This window comes from Rhinoraja longicauda, chromosome 15 (genome assembly GCF_053455715.1).
Source record: "Rhinoraja longicauda isolate Sanriku21f chromosome 15, sRhiLon1.1, whole genome shotgun sequence".
NCBI classification, from domain to species: Eukaryota; Metazoa; Chordata; class Chondrichthyes; order Rajiformes; family Arhynchobatidae; genus Rhinoraja; species Rhinoraja longicauda.
In genome coordinates, this window is record NC_135967.1 from 41,709,758 (window position 1) to 41,726,987 (window position 17,230).

General features: G+C 44.7%; 1 protein-coding gene across 3 annotated transcripts; it reads right to left on the minus strand.

Annotated features, from left to right (window-relative positions):
* Positions 1–340: 340 nt before the first annotated feature.
* On the minus strand, positions 341–11,060 carry LOC144600678 (E3 ubiquitin-protein ligase MSL2-like). Of its 3 annotated transcripts, XR_013548165.1 has the most exons (4): positions 10,879–11,060; positions 5,124–5,387; positions 3,328–3,506; positions 341–2,564 (listed from the first exon to the last, which is right to left on the minus strand). XR_013548165.1 is itself a non-coding variant. In XM_078412553.1 (3 exons), exons 1-3 carry the CDS (start codon positions 11,027–11,029, stop codon positions 3,403–3,405), a joined length of 519 nt encoding a protein of 172 aa, XP_078268679.1. In that variant the 5' UTR covers positions 11,030–11,060; the 3' UTR covers positions 341–3,402. The 3 variants fall into 3 exon arrangements, 2 of the variants coding, with proteins under 2 accessions (XP_078268679.1, XP_078268678.1); XM_078412553.1 differs by having other exon boundaries at positions 341–3,506; XM_078412552.1 differs by lacking the exon at positions 341–2,564 and having other exon boundaries at positions 3,395–5,387.
* Between the last annotated feature and the right edge of the window lie 6,170 nt (positions 11,061–17,230).

Genomic DNA, 17,230 nt, shown 5'->3' on the forward strand with positions numbered 1-17,230 from the left:
TTCGGCCCACCGAGTCAGCACTGACCAGCGATGCCCGCACATTAACACTATACTAGCCCGGCTAATGGTGGATCCAGGAGAGGGGGGTTTTGATTTGCAGATGGGGGGACAAAGGCTAGAGGTGAAAATAAGACAATAGGGTGTGTAAGGGGTTTCTGCGCCGAGCTTTCGCCCGACCTAAGGTCCCCGTGCCTTGGTCTGATCCCTTGACCAGGCCGCGCACACTGGTTCCCCGTGAGTGGTTCAACCCACTCACCCCCTACGGTTCTAGACACTGGACTTAGATGCAGGAGCGTTTATAGTGCAGAAAATTCAACCAGACCAGATTTGAAGACCAGGGTTTAAATGGAAAAGGCTTTTATTGAGCGCTTGGGACTATTGTCCATGAATACTTATACAGTTCTATAAGACATATCTATAAGACACATACCGAATTACATGAATACTTTTGACTATGAATCATAAAACGCACAGTTCTACAAGACATATACATGAATACCTTTTACTCTGAATTCTAAAACGCAGTTCTACAAGACATATACACGACTGTAAGATGGGGAACGTACGACACATCGCAAAATTGACCAACACATATTCCTTTACACACCCACGTTTATTCAAACCACCCTCCCCTCTACACTAAACTATGTCCAGGATATGCAGGATCGGGGTACATGCTCACCATGGGGCTATTACGGGGTTACTGGCTGTTCGTGCTGCTTCTCCGCTGCTTTCCGTGAGGGTCGTGCTTGTCCCCTGAGTTTCTTCCTTCCGTTTCTTGCGTTCCTTGCAGGTTTTCTTGCAGTATTTCTTCTCGAGTTGCGTGCCGGTTCCTCTCTCTTGCACTTCGCTTCTTCTTGCCTGTCTTTTCTTCCTCCTGCATCCGTTTGACTTGTTTCTTGCATGAGTTTAAAACCCAAAAGTCGTGGCCAGTTATACTATTCTGACCCGTCCTATCTCCCGCCAGATCTCGGGATCTCTTTGTTTAAAAGATATGTATTGAGTTTTCTCTCTGATCTGCGCTTATGTCCGGGGAGTACCGGGGATGGCCAGACGGTGTTAATTGGTATTTCGTTGCGAGGTGATGGGTTTAACTGGTTTCCCATCACCTACCAGGTAGTTTTCTATGGGCTATTGTGCCCCCTTAACGAGATTAACTGTGTAGGTCGGCTTGGGGCATTGTGAGTATGCTGATGTCAGCGCCCCAGTGTCTGGACTTCGACCTGGTTTCGCAGATTTCTGCATGGCCAATACCCATCCATTGTTCTGGCCATGGCTTTGCAGAAACCTAGAGACTGGGCTGTAAGGTTTTTGCTCTTGTGGCTGGTCACGAGGTCCTGCGGCCATTTTAGGACCCACAGATTGTGACATCCCTTGGTAAACTGACCGCAACCTTTCTCCGCTATCAGCCCCAGTTTCCCGTTTAAAATGTCCAAACTGCAGCTCTTTGCTTTCAGAATGAGGGAAAACTTCTCAAATCTTACAGGTGTCAGAGGAGAGAAATGTAAAGCCAGAGGGATAAGGAGGGAGGGAATGGGTGCGGGGAGAAGGAATGGGGCAGGATAGTAAAGTTGGGGAGGAAGAAAGCTTGAACGGAGGTGGGGCGGGCCAAAGCCTGGCAAGCTTATGGAACTAAGTTGTGTCACAAATCTTTTGAAAATGTTTGTGTTACAAGAGATTTGGTAAAAAGTAACAATGAAAGAATTTGGCACTTGGTAGTGAACTTTAATTATTTTTTATTTCCAGCAATTTTTCATCTTCCTTCTTGAAAGAAATAACCTTCTTATAAACTTTTATGACAACTGGCTCACTGCTCACAAAGACATTAGTTGCAAACTTCCCGATCACATTTGCACGCCAGAGGTACTGGAGCCAAGTGGCATTCAAAGCAACAATACCCTGGCGTCAGCGAAATGAACACTAACCAGTGATCAAATCCAGCGAACTACAATCACACGGCACATTTGCATGCTGCACTTGTTGAATGAAATACAAGAGAACAGGAACTGAGCCATTGCCAGAGTTATACATCACAAGAACCAAAACTACTCCGCTCAGCAAAAATGTAAAATGGAGGCCTGCTTCTACAGCACCCCTTCCTCCTTGCAGAGAATTCATATGAGCAAAATAGCAGGAAATTTGGAGCATTATTATGAAATCAACAGGAAAAAAAATAAAACAAAACTTAAAACCTGTTTCATCAAGCATTTATTTCTACAAACCATCCCTCTTGCAGCTCAGCCCACACCCCTACATCCATCCAGCATACAATCAATGCATATAAAACCCTCTTCAGAATGAATTTAATTCACTGGATCATGAAAATTATAACTTTAGCAACTTTATGTTCCAAGAACGAAAGCACAAACATTTTGCACTGTTTATTAAAGTGTATCAATATCTTAGCTACATATCATTACATTTCAACTCCATAAGGGTGGCAAGAAGTCTCCAATTAACAAGGATTGAATTGTCACTAAACACTATTTAAGCTTGCTGCTTTACACCACTTGTCAGGATGTGGGAGATAAAGAAAGGCAATCTATCTCCTTTCTTTAGGCAATCTATTAAAACAAAAGTTTTAGTGCAGTTCAGTATGATTCACATAGTATCTAATACATTTTTGGAAGAAATAAGTGTTCTTCAAACATTGCAAAGAATTACATTCATCTTCAACTCTCCTTGTTTTCTTTTATTGTTTTTTTTAATGAAAAAACTGAAATCATTGGAAGAAATGAGGTTAAACAAATATTCAAAGCTAATGCACCAAGATGGTGGTGTTATAAGCACAATTAATGTGACAGTGGCTAAAGAACTCATTGTATTAATAATGATAAACCTTCATAGGAACAGGTTCAATAATTCCAATATTATCAAAAATAAGTTGCAACAGGTAAAAAAACTGTGGCAGAATACAAAGGTTTTAATAGAGTTGGGAATTGGCCTGGAAACTGGTATGGCTTTCTTGCAGGCAGACAAACTTAATTCCCAATCTTGCTCAGCATTTAATTATCTCCATTTCCCTGACCCAACTAATGAAACCGAGAGGTTGGATGGATAATGTAGATATACTATATGAGGCTGCAAACTGAGTGGAAAGAGGAAAGATCAGACATTGGAACAAGGTAGAGGCCAACATCCAAAAGACAGATTGAGTAAAAACCACAGGGAGGATCATAGATTTTGTAAAAGAGATCGGACAGGTTGCCGAGGAATTGTTTGGAAAGGGTTATTTCTGGCAGGAAGAAGTCTATCAGCCCCTATCAGATACGCGTATGGGCTTTCATAAAGCAAATAAAGCAGCAGTCTATTCAAAAAGGTACTTACCTATTGCATTCAGCAGTCTTCCCCTCCCCTTATCTGCCAGGTATCCCAAGGCCTAAAAAACTCAGGCATCCAAGGTTAAATGTAAAAAATGTGGTTCAATATAACATTTGCAGCCTTGTTATATTTAAATTGCCAACCCGCCTCCTGGGAGTTGATCAATGACAGATCCTGGCTCCCCACTGTTAAGAAATAAAGTGAGTGGGATGTAATCAGTTTTTTTTAAAGGAGGTCAATTATCAAATCTGCTCTTTTCATGAATAAAAATTCCCCACAGTATTAGTATAACCAATTGTTTGCATTTTTTTTAAATGCTAGAAACAAATACAACTTCAATTCTTCATTCTGAAATAATTGTGTTGTTTCTGGTTTAGATATAGTAAACCCAGTCCTAGGAATCTAAATGATTAAATGTGGATCCCTCCTGTTTTTTTTTAATTGTAACTAAAAGAAATATAAAAGACTGTGAACATTGCCTGATTGATATCTCAAGATCTTAAAATGTATAAATATTTGCATGCAGCAGTGTTCAAGTTTTTAATGAAATTGTACAGTGACAGACATCTGCTATTTTTGTTTGCCATTATGCATCATGAATTATGAAGTCTTTTATCTGCTCTATTTGTATTATCAGTGCCAGTGCTATTTGAGCTTTGAACCATGAAAATGTGTTTTTGCCAAAAATAATCTGAGTAAACTATTCATATACAGTGTCGTGCAATGCAAATTTGCTCTTAACTTTGTTAAATACAGCATAATTATGATGCCAAATAAAAGCCTTGAAAAATTCTACTTCTTCCTCACCACCAATCTTCTAATTTTAAGACATCAGGATTTCTGCTTTGGAGTGATAGTGTATAAGATATTCACACTGGTTCCTAGAAAGACAAGCAGAAAATCTCCCATGCCAAGATTAGTACGCTGAGTCACTTTGTCAAACAGAAACTGCAATGTAAATTGGTATGCTATGTTCAAAATGTTGGCACTCTTTCTTCAATCAATTAAAATGTTTCAAGATTTCTTATAATGTTTTACACTTAGTGTTATTAATATAAAGAATTACATCTGTTTTGTCTGACCCATTGAACTTGAATTGTCAACGCTTTTTAGTAATTTGCTCTGCTTATGAGCTATTTCTGGAACAGCAAAGGATTCCAGTTTCTTTGTGCCATTCTCCATGTAGGAATTGTTACAGCCACAGCAGATGCAATCTAGACAAGCCCTACGATTTGCATAGCAAGGGCACCTCTGCCCCCTGCAAGTCAAAACACTCGGGGCACATGCTGCCCTCCCACACTTGCACCCAGGTTTCCCTCTTGGCTTTTTATACATAGATTTCGTTGAACCAGCATATTCTTGAATTCCTAATCTCTTTACTGTTTTATATTTAGCATTGTAACTTTTAACCATATTTTTCAGTCTTTCAGTGACACTAGTATGTCTGTTATCAGTCGGTTTCTTTAAGGTAGGTGGACTTGTGTTATATAGCGGCGTGGATGATGTAGGAATAGGCTCAGTGAATGCTTGAATTACACTTTTATCCTTATTATTTTCTACATAACAACTGTTATTGTTCTGTAACACGTTTTGTTTGCAAACCTTTCTCGTAAAGACATTAACAGCTTTTTTCCTGTCCTTCACACTGACGTGGACAATGTCATTTGGTTGATTTGAAATGATAGATTTTTGCACTACCTGCACTTGTACTACCTGGAGCGTCAATTTGCTTAATATTTTCATAGCTTTTTCTGTGCAACATAACTCACTAGACTCCATTTTATCCTGCACCAGCATCATACCTTCTTTTAACAAAATATTCAAGTTAACTGGTAAGGTGTTGTTTTCTGAAATATCTTCCATTATGGCACAACTAGCTATATAGTCACAAAGTTTCTTATAGCAAGTTAGAAGAATACGAAGTTGCTCATTTTCCACAAATGTTCCATGGTCTTTGCACCAACTGCAGAAAGGCTTCATTCGCATTTTCTGCCCTGTGCATCGTTTACAAACAAAATGCTGGCACACTGACTTTTTTGGACCAACTGGATTTCTGAGGAGATTACCTAAATCAAAGAAACAAAGTTCCCAAATATGGTTACAAGTATTTGTGAAGCAGTTTCAACACAACTAAAAGATGAAAAATTATGCATCACTCAAAAATTAGAGACAAACATCAGAACCCATTAATTGGTCACTATATGGTTGTCATTATGTAACTGAGTGTGGTAATGGCCTTGACACGCCCGAACAGCACACACAGATCTACAGGGGAAGAAAAATGTCCTTTTAATTATTCCATTATACAAATTTTGAGTAGACTTGCAGATGATCACTAATAAACATAAGTCAACGTGTATTCAGAAGAGGGAGATTTTGCCTGACGAATTAAGCCACAATCCAATGGATGGTTTTAACTATATGATATGGTATGCCTTAATTTCAAAATGGCTTTTGATTAATGTCCATCAAACTCAAACTCTAAGGAATTTAGTGAAGCACGTGAGGATAAATAACAAACAAAAGGAATGATGAGCAATGAGTATCAGTTGCAGAACATTGCAGAGGATGATATGGTGGGTTGACTGCTGTCAACTGATAAAGAGCTAGATTCTATATTAGTCATATGCACAGAAACTGACTCATGAGCCCAACACTTTTGACTGACCATCATGCAACCATTTACACTAATCCATAACTTTTCTCTCTCGCACATCATGCTACCCACCCGTCCCCCTTGGTTCTCTTGCCACCCACCTATGCTGATGAAAATTTGCAGCAGACAGTTAACCTAACAAAGTGTACCACTGGTGTAGGAAGGAACTGCAGATGCTGGTTTACACCAAAGATTAACACAAAATGCTGGAGTAACTCAGTGGGAAAGGCAGGATCTCTGGAGAGAAGGAATGGGTGATGTTTCGGGTCAAGAACCACTTGCATGTGCAAACGCAGCTGGGAAACCCAGGGGAGTAATATGAACTCCATAAAGATAACACCCACGATCAAGGTTAAATGCAGATCTCTAGAGTTGAGGCAGTAGCACTGTTTTATCACTGCAATAGTAATATGTTGCACATTTGCATTTTATTTTGAATCACACTGTTCAGTATCATTGTGAAACACAGCTTGGGACAAAAGCTTAGATAATTTCCATAGAGATTATTTAATAAAGGATGTAGACGGCATGGAAACTATTGCTGTTAACTCACAGCTCCAAGTACCTGTTTTGATACAAACGCCGGGCATCTAAAGATGGTTAATTAGTTACCATCAATTATCCCTTGGTGGTAGGTTATGGACAAAAAGAATCAAAGATGTATTAATGGGTGTGAGTGACAGAATTGGATGAACAACTGAGTGGAATTAATGAGATTGCTGTCCTGGGAGCTGGCAGGGACCAGATGGGCCGAATGGCTGCTTTCTCTGCCAGTATGAAACTTAATTGGTATCTTTTGCTGGTGATTTTCAAAAATATTAACTGGGAAAGTAAATCTTGTAAATGAACAATTAATTGGTTTTCTCTGCCTTGAAATGTAAATCATTGAAATTCATCTGATACTTATCCGAAATAATCACAGGGCCAGATGCTGCTGGGCCTGGCCTGTGCTTCATTTTTACAGCTGCGTGATTGTCATCAAGTTTAAACCAACATCACCATGGTTATCCTGTGAGGCAGAGCAGGCCTGTAATTGGGGTTAAACTGAGCAGTGAAAACTAAGGACCTGCCCATTCACCATCCTGATGTTCTACAGTTTAAGAGTGAGTCAGGAGCTAGAGTAAGAGATCAGGCATGTTCAACTTTTAGCTGCAATGTAACAGGTCACAATCAGAACTGTATGAGGTTACAACCAATCCATTGTTCAGTTACTGTAAAAGAAACGATAAAAATATGAACTGATAGGAATGCAGAGCGGCAAATAATTTGACTCATTAAATTAGTTTTGGGGGAAGTTGCTTCCAGGTTGTATGTGCTTTAACAAGCTAAGTACTTTTGCTTAGCAAATGATCATTTATACTGTTGCTGGAAAGGCAAATGGGCGGGCCCTTGATTTAACAGATCATCAGAAAGTAAAAAAGAAAACTTTTGAAATACTCAGCAAGTAAGGCAGCATCTGTGGAGAAAGAAACAGAGAAACTTTCAACCACAAATAGGAAAAATAAGTTTTAATTTGAATATGGGATGGGTTTTAAGGAACAAAATAAATGCTTGTGATAAGTGAGACAATGGTGTGAGGGACGAAAGATGTTGGAGCAGTGACAGGTAAATAGATAATAGGATTAGTTAATTATAGGAGACCTGCATGGAAGAGATGGAAATAGAAGGGGATGGGTGAAAGCAGAAGAGCAGAGTGAGAGAAGATCAAACATAAAACAATCACTGCAGATAGTGGAATTTAAAATAACAAGATAATGCTCAAAATGCTCAGCAGGCAGGTAGCATGTGTGAAGAAAGATTCCAGGTAGATAACCTATGAACAGACTATGAACATTGACTTCTCTAACCTTAGATAGTTCTTCTGTCCCTCTCTTCCCCACCCCCTTCCCAGTTCTCCCACTGTCTTCCTGTCTCCACCTATATCCTTTCTTTGTCGTCGTCGTCCCCCCCCGACATCAGTCTGAAGGGTCTCGACCCGAAACGTCACCCATTCCTTCTCTCCAGAGATGCTGCCGGACCTGCTGAGTTACTCCAGCATTTTGTGATTCCTTCCAAAAGAGCAAGTCAGGTTGATGCAAAGCACAAAGGCTGGTTAAAAGCTGGTTTGATGAATAAGGGTGTCAGGGGTTATGGGGAGAAAGCAGGAGAATGGGGTTAGGAGGGAGAGATAGATCAGCTATGATTGAACAGCGGAGAAGGCTTGATGGGCCAAATGGCCTAGTTTGCTCCGAGAACTGATGAACTTATGAATCTACAATGGCTGAGCCCAGTGGCGAGTCCTGGCAGCTACAATGACTTGTCATCTGAAAGATTTTTTTGGAACAAATGCATTCCTCCAGTAAATCAGTGATGAACCAACCAGATTATGTGCCGAAACTCTCGGATGATGTCAGTGCTGCCAAGCAGACAATAATTGGCCCATCCGCAGGAATTATGCGAACAATATCATATCGAACAATCCCAAGACTGCTTTGTAACAAAACTTTTTTTTTGCAAGTTGTGATGTGGAGGAGGAAAAGGGGTGGTTTGAAATAAACATTTGGTAAAGCACACTGAGATCTTAGTCTGCAATTTTATTTCAAGGATTCTTCATATTATCTGTTGGTTTCCTGCAGACAATGGCCAAGGATTGCAGTCCCTATCCCATTGGTTTCCACTGGTAATGCCTAGAGTTTTATCCATGCTAATCTTTTCTTTCCCCTACCTATTGGATATTGGGAGTTTTCAATATATTTTTAACACATTCAAAATGTGTCTGAGGCAAAAACAAAACGGGGACCTGCATGGTGAAGGCCATGCAATTTCACCTTCACCACTGGGCACTTCAGCACTCTGGTCACTTAGGCTTGCTTTATTTTTCTGAATTTGTAACGACTCAGGGTACAAACATCTCCTTCCCTGAGATTAGCACTCTCAGTTCTGACTGTGTTCCGTAGATCAAGTCCCAGTCTGACAGTTGAGAACATTATTAAGGTTGACAAGTCTGCAATCTTAAGGGTTGACATCGAGTCGTAGAACCAGACAGGACAGAAACAGGCCCTTTGTCCCAACTCATCCATCCACGTTGCCAAACCAAGCTCGTCCAGCCTGCCTGCTCCTGGCTCATATCCTCCAGACCTTTCCTCTCCATGTACCTGGCTCATTGTCTTTTAAATGTCATAACTGTACCTGCCCTTTCCACTTCCTTTGCCAGCTTGGTCCATCACTCGCTGTGTGAAAAAGATGCCCCTCAGCTCCCTTTCAAATCTTTCCCCTCTCACTGTAAGAAGCCTTCAGTGTATCAAGCCAGCTGATAATCACAGACCAGTGATTAAGAGGACAATTATTCCAAGGCCACCTGGTATTTTGTTTGTTTATATAAATCCAGTAGTTTTATCACTAATCCAGCTGTTTTCAGGAATGTATCATTAGTACAGATATTCATTAATCAAACCTGTACCTCTTTGGAACGTGGGAGGAAACTGAAGATCTCGGAGAAAATCCACGCAGCTCACGGGGCAAAAGTACAAAATTCCGTACAGACAGCACCCGTAGTCGGGATCGAACCCAGGTCTCCGGCACTGCAAGCGCTATAAGGCAGCAAACTCCACTGCTCTACACTATTAATGTCCAGCTATTAACCAATGGGCAGGTAATTTCCCCCAGCAACTTATCCACCCATCACTTGCCAGACTTTGTCCTCCCCCTCCTTTCCCACCCAACTGCAATCAGTTTGTAGGAGGATTCCCTTGGATGCTGCCCGACCCGCTGAGTTTCTCCAGCATTTTGTGTCGATCTTGGTGTAAATCAGCATCTCCTACACCCACCACTTGCCAGACTTTGTGTCCTCCCGCCTCCACCCAACAGTAATGAGCGTGACGAAGGTTCTCCCTCAGACGCTGTCCCACCCAACAGTAATGAGTGTTGGGCGGGCTCCCCTCAGATGCTGCCCGACCCCCACAGTAATAAGTGTGAGGAAGGTTCTCCCTCAGACGCTGCCCGACATCAACAGTAATGAGTGTGAGGAAGGCTCCCCTTGCTGTCCCACCCAACAGTAATGAGTGTGAGGAAGGTTCTCCCTCAGATGCTGTCCCACCCAACAGTAATCAGTGTTGGGCAGGCTCCCCTCAGACGCTGTCCGACCCCCACAGTAATGAGCGTGAGGAAGGCTCTCCTCAGATGCTGTCCCACCCAACAGTAATGAATGTAAGGAAGGTTCTCCCCTCAGACGCTGTCCCACCCAACAGTAATGAATGTAAGGAAGGTTCTCCCTCAGACGCTGACCCACCCAGCAGTAATGAGTGTGAGGAAGGTTCTCCCTCAGACGCTGCCCGACATCAACAGTAATGAGTGTGAGGAACTTACTCCCTCATACGTTGCCCACCCAACAGTAATGAGTGTGAGGAAGGCTCCCCTTGCTGTCCCACCCAACAGCAATGAGTGTGAGGAAGGCTCCCCTCAGACGCTGTCCGACCCCCACAGTAATGAGTGTGAGGAAGGTTCCCCTCAGATGCTGTCCCACCCAACAGTAATGAGTGTGAGGAAGGCTCCCCTTACTGTCCCACCCAACAGTAATGAGTGTGAGGAAGGCTCCCCTCAGACGCTGCCCGACCCCCAGAGTAATAAGTGTGAGGAAGGTTCTCCCTCAGACGCTGCCCGACATCAACAGTAATGAGTGTGAGGAACTTACTCCCTCATACGTTGCCCACCCAACAGTAATGAGTGTGAGGAAGGCTCCCCTTGCTGACCCACCCAACAGTGATGAGTGTGAGGAAGGTTCTCCCCTCAGACGCTGACCCACCCAACAGTAATGAGTGTGAGGAAGGCTCCCCTTACTGTCCCACCCAACAGTAATGAGTGTGAGGAAGGCTCCCCTCAGACGCTGCCCGAGGTGGATGAGCCGAGGGAAGGGGGCCGCTTACCGCAGACGGCGCAGGAGAGCCATTGCCGCAGGAAGGGAACGAGGCGGGCGAGGTCGGCCCGCATGGGCGGTGCGGGCAGCAGCATGGCGCAGCGGCAGGCGGCCGCGTAGATCTCGATGGCGGTGGTTGTGGCGGCGGTGACGGGGTTCATGGCGGCTCCGGGACGACGACGCGACGCGACGCGACGCCCACCCCGTGGTCCCGCCCACACCCACCGCACATTGGCCGCTCCGCACCGCCCCCCGGGCTGTCCCACGTTCCCATTGGTCGGCGGGGCCGTCAATCACCGGTTTGGCGGGAGGATCTCCATTCAAAAGGTGGACACAAAATGCCGGAGTAACTCAGCGACACCCTTCTTCAGACTGATTCAAAAGGCTGCACCTTGGGTTGTGAGTGTGTGCGCGCCTGTGTGTGGGTGGGCGCCTGTGTGTGGGTGGGCGGGCGTGTCTGTGGGTGTGTGCGCGTCTGTGGGTGGGCGTGTCTGGGTGTGTGCGTGTCTGTGGGTGTGCGTGTCTGGGTGGGTGTGTGCGTGTCTGTGGGTGTGTGCGTGTCTGTGGGTGGGCGTGTCTGGGTGTGTGCGTGTCTGTGGGTGTGGGTGGGCGTGTCTGGGTGGGTGTGTGCGTGTCTGGGTGTGTGCGCGTCTGTGGGTGTGGGTGTCTGTGGGTGGGTGTGTGCGTGTCTGTGGGTGTGTGCGTGTCTGTGGGTGGGCGTGTCTGTGGGTGGGCGTGTCTGTGGGTGTGTGCGTGTCTGGGTGTGTGTGTGCACGTCTGGGTGTGTGCGAATCTGTGGGTGTGCGCGAGTCTGTGGGTGTGCCTGTAGGTGGGCGTGTCTGGGTGTGCGCATCTGTGGGTGTGTGTGCGCGTCTGTGGGTGTCTGTGAACGTCTGGGTGTGTGCGCGTCTGTGGGTGTGTGGGCGTCTGTGGTTGTGTGCGCGTCTGTGGGTGTGTGTGTGAGGGGGCGAGGGATGGGGGCCGCTTGTGTCTGCGTGGGTGTGTATCAGTGTACGTGTCTGGGTGTGTGTGCGCGTCTGTGTGTGTGTCCATGGTTGTGTGCGTGTCTGTGTTTGCATGTGTGTGTACGTGTCTGTGTTTGCATGTCTGTATCTGTGTGTGTGTGTGTGTGTGTTTGCTTGCGTGTCTGTGCGCCTGTGTGTGTGTGTGTGTGTCTTCATTAAGGAAGATACAAACAATCTCCCAGATGTTCTTGTGGCCAAAGATCCTAGGGTGACGGAGGAACTGAAGGAGATTCACATTAGGCAGGAAATGGTGTTGGGTAGACTGATGGGACTGAAGACTGATAAATACCCAGGGCCTGATGGTCTGCATCACAGGGTACTTAAGGAGGTGGCTCTAGAAATTGTGGACGCATTGGTGATTATTTTCCAATGTTCTATAGATTCAGGATCAGTTCCTGTGGATTGGAGGGTAGCTAATGTTATCCCACTTTTTAAGAAAGGAGGGAGAGAGAAAACAGGAAATTATAGACCAGTTAGTCTGACATCAGTGGTGGGGAAGATGCTGGAGTCAATTATAAAAGAAGAAATTGCGGAGCATTTGGATAGCAGTAACAGGATCGTTCCGAGTCAGCATGGATTTACGATGGGGAAATCATGCTTGACTAATCTTATGGAATTTTTTGAAGATGTAACTAGGAAAATTGACAGGGGAGAGCCGATGGATATGGTGTACCTCGACTTTCAGAAAGCCATCGACAAGGTCCCACATAGGAGATTAGTGGGCAAAATTAGAGCACATGGTATTGGGGGTAGGGTACTGATATGGATAGAAAATTGGTTGACAGACAGAAAGCAAAGAGTGGGGATAAATGGGTCTCTCACAATGGCAGGCAGTGACTAGTGTAGTACCGCAAGGCTCGGTGCTGGGACCGCAGCTATTTACAATATACATTAATGACTTGGATGAAGGGATTAAAAGTACCATTAGCAAATTTGCAGATGATACAAAGCTGGGTGGTAGTGTGAGCTGTGAAGAAGATGCTATGAGGTTGCAGGGTGACTTGGACAGTTGTGTGAGTGGGCGGATGCATGGCAGATGCAGTTTAATGTGGATAAGTGTGAGGTTATCCACTTTGGTGGTAAGAATAAGAAGGCAGATTATTATCTGAATGGTGTCAAGTTAGGAAAAGGGGACGGACAATGAGATCTGGGTGTCCTAGTACATCAGTCACTGAAAGGAAGCATGCAGGTACAGCAGGCAGTGAAGAAAGCCAATGGAATGTTGGCCTTCATAACAAGAGGAGTTGAGTATAGGAGCAAAGAGGTCCTTCTGCAGTTGTATAGGGCCCTAGTGAGACCGCACCTGGAGTACTGTGTGCAGTTTTGGTCTCCAAATTTGAGGAAGGATATTCTTGCTATTGAGGGCGTGCAGCGTAGATTTACTAGGTTAATTCCAGGAATGGCGGGACTGTCATATGTTGAAAGACTGGAGCGGCTAGGCTTGTATACACTGGAATTTAGAAGGATGAGAGGGGATCTTATCGAAACATATAAGATTATTAAGGGGTTGGACACGTTAGAGGCAGGAAACATGTTCCCAATGTTGGGGGAGTCCAGAACAAGGGGCCACAGTTTAAGAATAAGGGGTAGGCCATTTAGAATGGAGATGAGGAAAAACGTTTTCAGTCAGAGTTGTAAATCTGTGGAATTCACTGCCTCAGAAGGCAGTGGAGGCCAATTCTCTGAATGCATTCAAGAGAGAGCTAGTTAGAGCTCTTAAGGATAGCGGAGTCAGGGGGTATGGGGAGAAGGCAGGAACGGGGTACTGATTGAGAATGATTAGCCATGATCACATTGAATGGTGGTGCTGGCCCGAATGGCCTACTCCTGCACCTATTGTCTATTGTGTGTCTGTGTCGACATTAGGGGTGCCAATTATCTCACTCCCAAATAAGGGACAAGGTGGCGTCACCGCCCCATATGACCTCACCCAGCGGCCACATGTTCCCGCTCCAGCAATGGTGGCCGCCCGGGCCGGGAGGCCGGGTTGCTATGCAACCTCCGTTAGGGGGTGTCCTGGCCTACAGCGTCCGGGACTACAGCCCCAGGGCTAATATGGGACAAGGGGAGTCCCATACGGGACAAACCAATTTGGGCTGAAATACGGGATGTCCCGGCTAATACTGGACAGGACAGTTGGCAACCCTAGTCGACATGGACATAGATCCCGAGTCTTACGTTGGAAAATGAATCTACATTCTGTAACTTTTACAACTGTGCAATAATGAGCCGTATCCAAATTTGATTTCCATCTTTTCTATGGACTCATTTAATACCTATTGGCTGTGTCAATTGTACTTACTATAAAGATAAGTGTTGATTGATTGCCCGCCATGCATAGTCCAACAAAAGATTTACGAAGTAGTGTCCGTCTTTGAAACATAGAAAGTAGGTGCAGGAGTAGGCCATTTGGCCCTTCAAACCAGCACCGCCATTCAATATGATCATGGTCGATCATCTAAAATCAGTACCCCGTTCCCACCCTGCTCTCATATCCCTTGATTCCATTAGCCCTAAGAGCGAAATCTAACGGAAGGTAGACACAAAATGTTGGAGTATCTCAGCGGGACAGGCAGTATCTCTGAAAAGAAGGAATGGGTGACGTTTCGGGTCGAGACAGAATGTAGTCGGAGACAGTAAGACTGTTGGGAGAACTGGGAGAGGGGAGGGGATGGAGAGAGAGGGAAAGCAAGGGCTATTTGAAGATAGAGAAGTCAATGGTCGTACTACTGGGGTGTAATATGAGGTGCTGTTCCTCCAAGCGAAATCTAACTCTCCCTTGAACACATCCAGTGAATTGACCTCTGCTGCCTTCTGTGGCAGAGAATTCCACTGTTCATAGCAACCTGGTCATACAAGGCAAACAATGTGCCAACACGCCCAACCTGCCCTCACCAGCCAACATGCTATCCCATCTACACTCGTCCTGCCAGCATTTGGCCCCATATTCCCTCTAAACCTGCCCCATCCACAGACCTGTCCAAATGTGTAAGAAGGAACTGCAGATGCTGCTTTACACCGAAGATATGACACAAAATGCTGGAGTAACTCAGTGGGACAGGTAGCATCTCTGGAGCGAAGGAATGGGTGACTTTTCGGGTCGAGACCCTTCTTCAGACTCTTCCTGACACGAAACGTCACCCATTCCTTCTCTCCTGAGATGCTGCCCATCCTGCTGAGTTGCTCCAGCATTTTGAGCCAGTTTCTTAAACATTGCAATAGACCCTGCCTCAACTACCTCCTCCGGCAACTCATTCCATACACCTACCACCCATTGCATGAAAATGTTACCCGAGGTTCCTTTTAAATCTTCCCTCTCCCCCCCCCCCCCCCCACCTTAAACCAATGTCCACTGATTCTCATTTCGGTTATTCTGGGCAAGAGACTGCGTCTACCCAATATATCTCATGATTTTATACACATCTTTATAAAATCAACTCTCATCCTCCAGTGCTCCAAGGAATAGAGTCCAAGCCTGCTCAACCTCTCCCTATAGCTCAGGCCCTCGAGTCCTGGCAACATTATCGTAAATCTTCTCTGCACCCTTTCCACCTTGACAACATCAAGTCAAGAATGATTTAAGAATCAGTGAAATTCTTGCTTGCAGCAGTACAACAGATTTATAAAAACTCTATAGATAATAATAAACAAACAAAAGAAAGTTCAATAGAGAAAAAAAATAGTGCATCAGCAAACCCAAGCTCAAAGTCCTTAGTTCAATCAAGGTAGTTTGTAGTGTTCTTTTAGGAAGTTGTGTGTTACCAACGGCAGTGCTGAACTTTAGCAAATGACAGGAGAATTCAAAGTGTAAATTGCATTTGTGTTTTGTTTTTTATTGATCTCAAACTTTTTAAGCTAAGCACAAAGGAGAATGAGGAAGTACCTTAGGTGACTAAAAAATCCAGCATACCTTCAATGACTCTTAAAAATTTCTGCACCATTAGATGCATACTGTTGAGTTGCGTCACAGCTTGATTTGGGAACAGTTCTGCCCAATAAATTGTTGAATTGTAAATGTAGTTCAGTCCATCACTCTGATCAGGCTTCCATCATAGTCATATAGCGATACTGCGTGTAAACAGGCCCTTCGGCCCAACTTGCCCACACCTGCCAACATGTCCCAGCCGCACTAGTCCAACCTGCCTGTGCTTAGTCCATATCCCTCCAATCCTGTCCTATTCATTTCCCTGTCTGTTTCTTAAACGTTGGGATAGTCCCTGCCTCAACTACCTCTCCTGGCAACTTGTTTCATACACCCACCACACTTTGTGTGAAAAGGTTACCCCTCAGGTTTCTATTCAATCTTTTCCCCTTCACCTCAAACCTATGTCCGCTGGTCCACAATTCACCTGCTCTGGGCAAGACACTGTGCATCTACCCCATCTATTCCTCTCATGATTTTATCTACACTTAACTCTGGCTCGGAAAAGCAGCCATAATGAAAGATTTATCCTACCCCGATAATTCCTCGTACTCCCTGCACATCCAGCAGAAGATATAGAAGCTTGAAAGAATGCACCAGCAAACTCAGGAACAGCTTCTTGCCCTTTTATCAAGCTTCAGAACAGTCCTTCCATTAGCTAGGATATTGTCTGATTCACCTCTATCCCATTGTGAACATTGGACTATGTCTATGGAACTCTCAATGTCAGCAAAACTAAAGAGATGATCGTGGACCACAGGAGACAGTGGGGGAGTGGACACCTCCCCATCCACATCGGTGATGCTGAGGTTGAAAGGGTCAGCAGCTTTAACTTCCTCGGTGTGCACATTACTGAGGACCTTTCTTGGACACTGCACACAGACACAATAACAAAGAAGGCCCACCAGCGGCTCTTTTTCCTGAGAAGACTGACGAAGTTTGGCATGAACGCCAGCATCCTCACAAACTTCTACAGATGCACCATCGAGAACCTGCTGACGGGCTGCATTACAGTCTGGTACGGGTACTGTTCTGCCCACAGCCACAAATCACTGCAGAGAGTGGTGAAGACGGCACAGCACATCACTGGCAACTGTCTCCCGGCCATTCAGCACATTTTCTACTGGCGGTGCCTGCGGAAGGCACGCAGCATCATCAAGGACCACACAGGCTGTTCTTGTTACCGTCAGGCAGACGATACAGGAGTATGGCTGCGCGAACCACCAGACTTAAGAACAGTTTCTACCATCAGGCCATCAGGATTCTGAACTCAAACACATTTCACATCATATACGTTGATTATTTTAATGGCTTTTTACCTGACTAATGTAATTTTAATCTTATTTATCATTAGAATATCACTGCTGAGGTGACCCGTTGTCTTGTCAAATACATTTCATTGTATCGTTGACCCT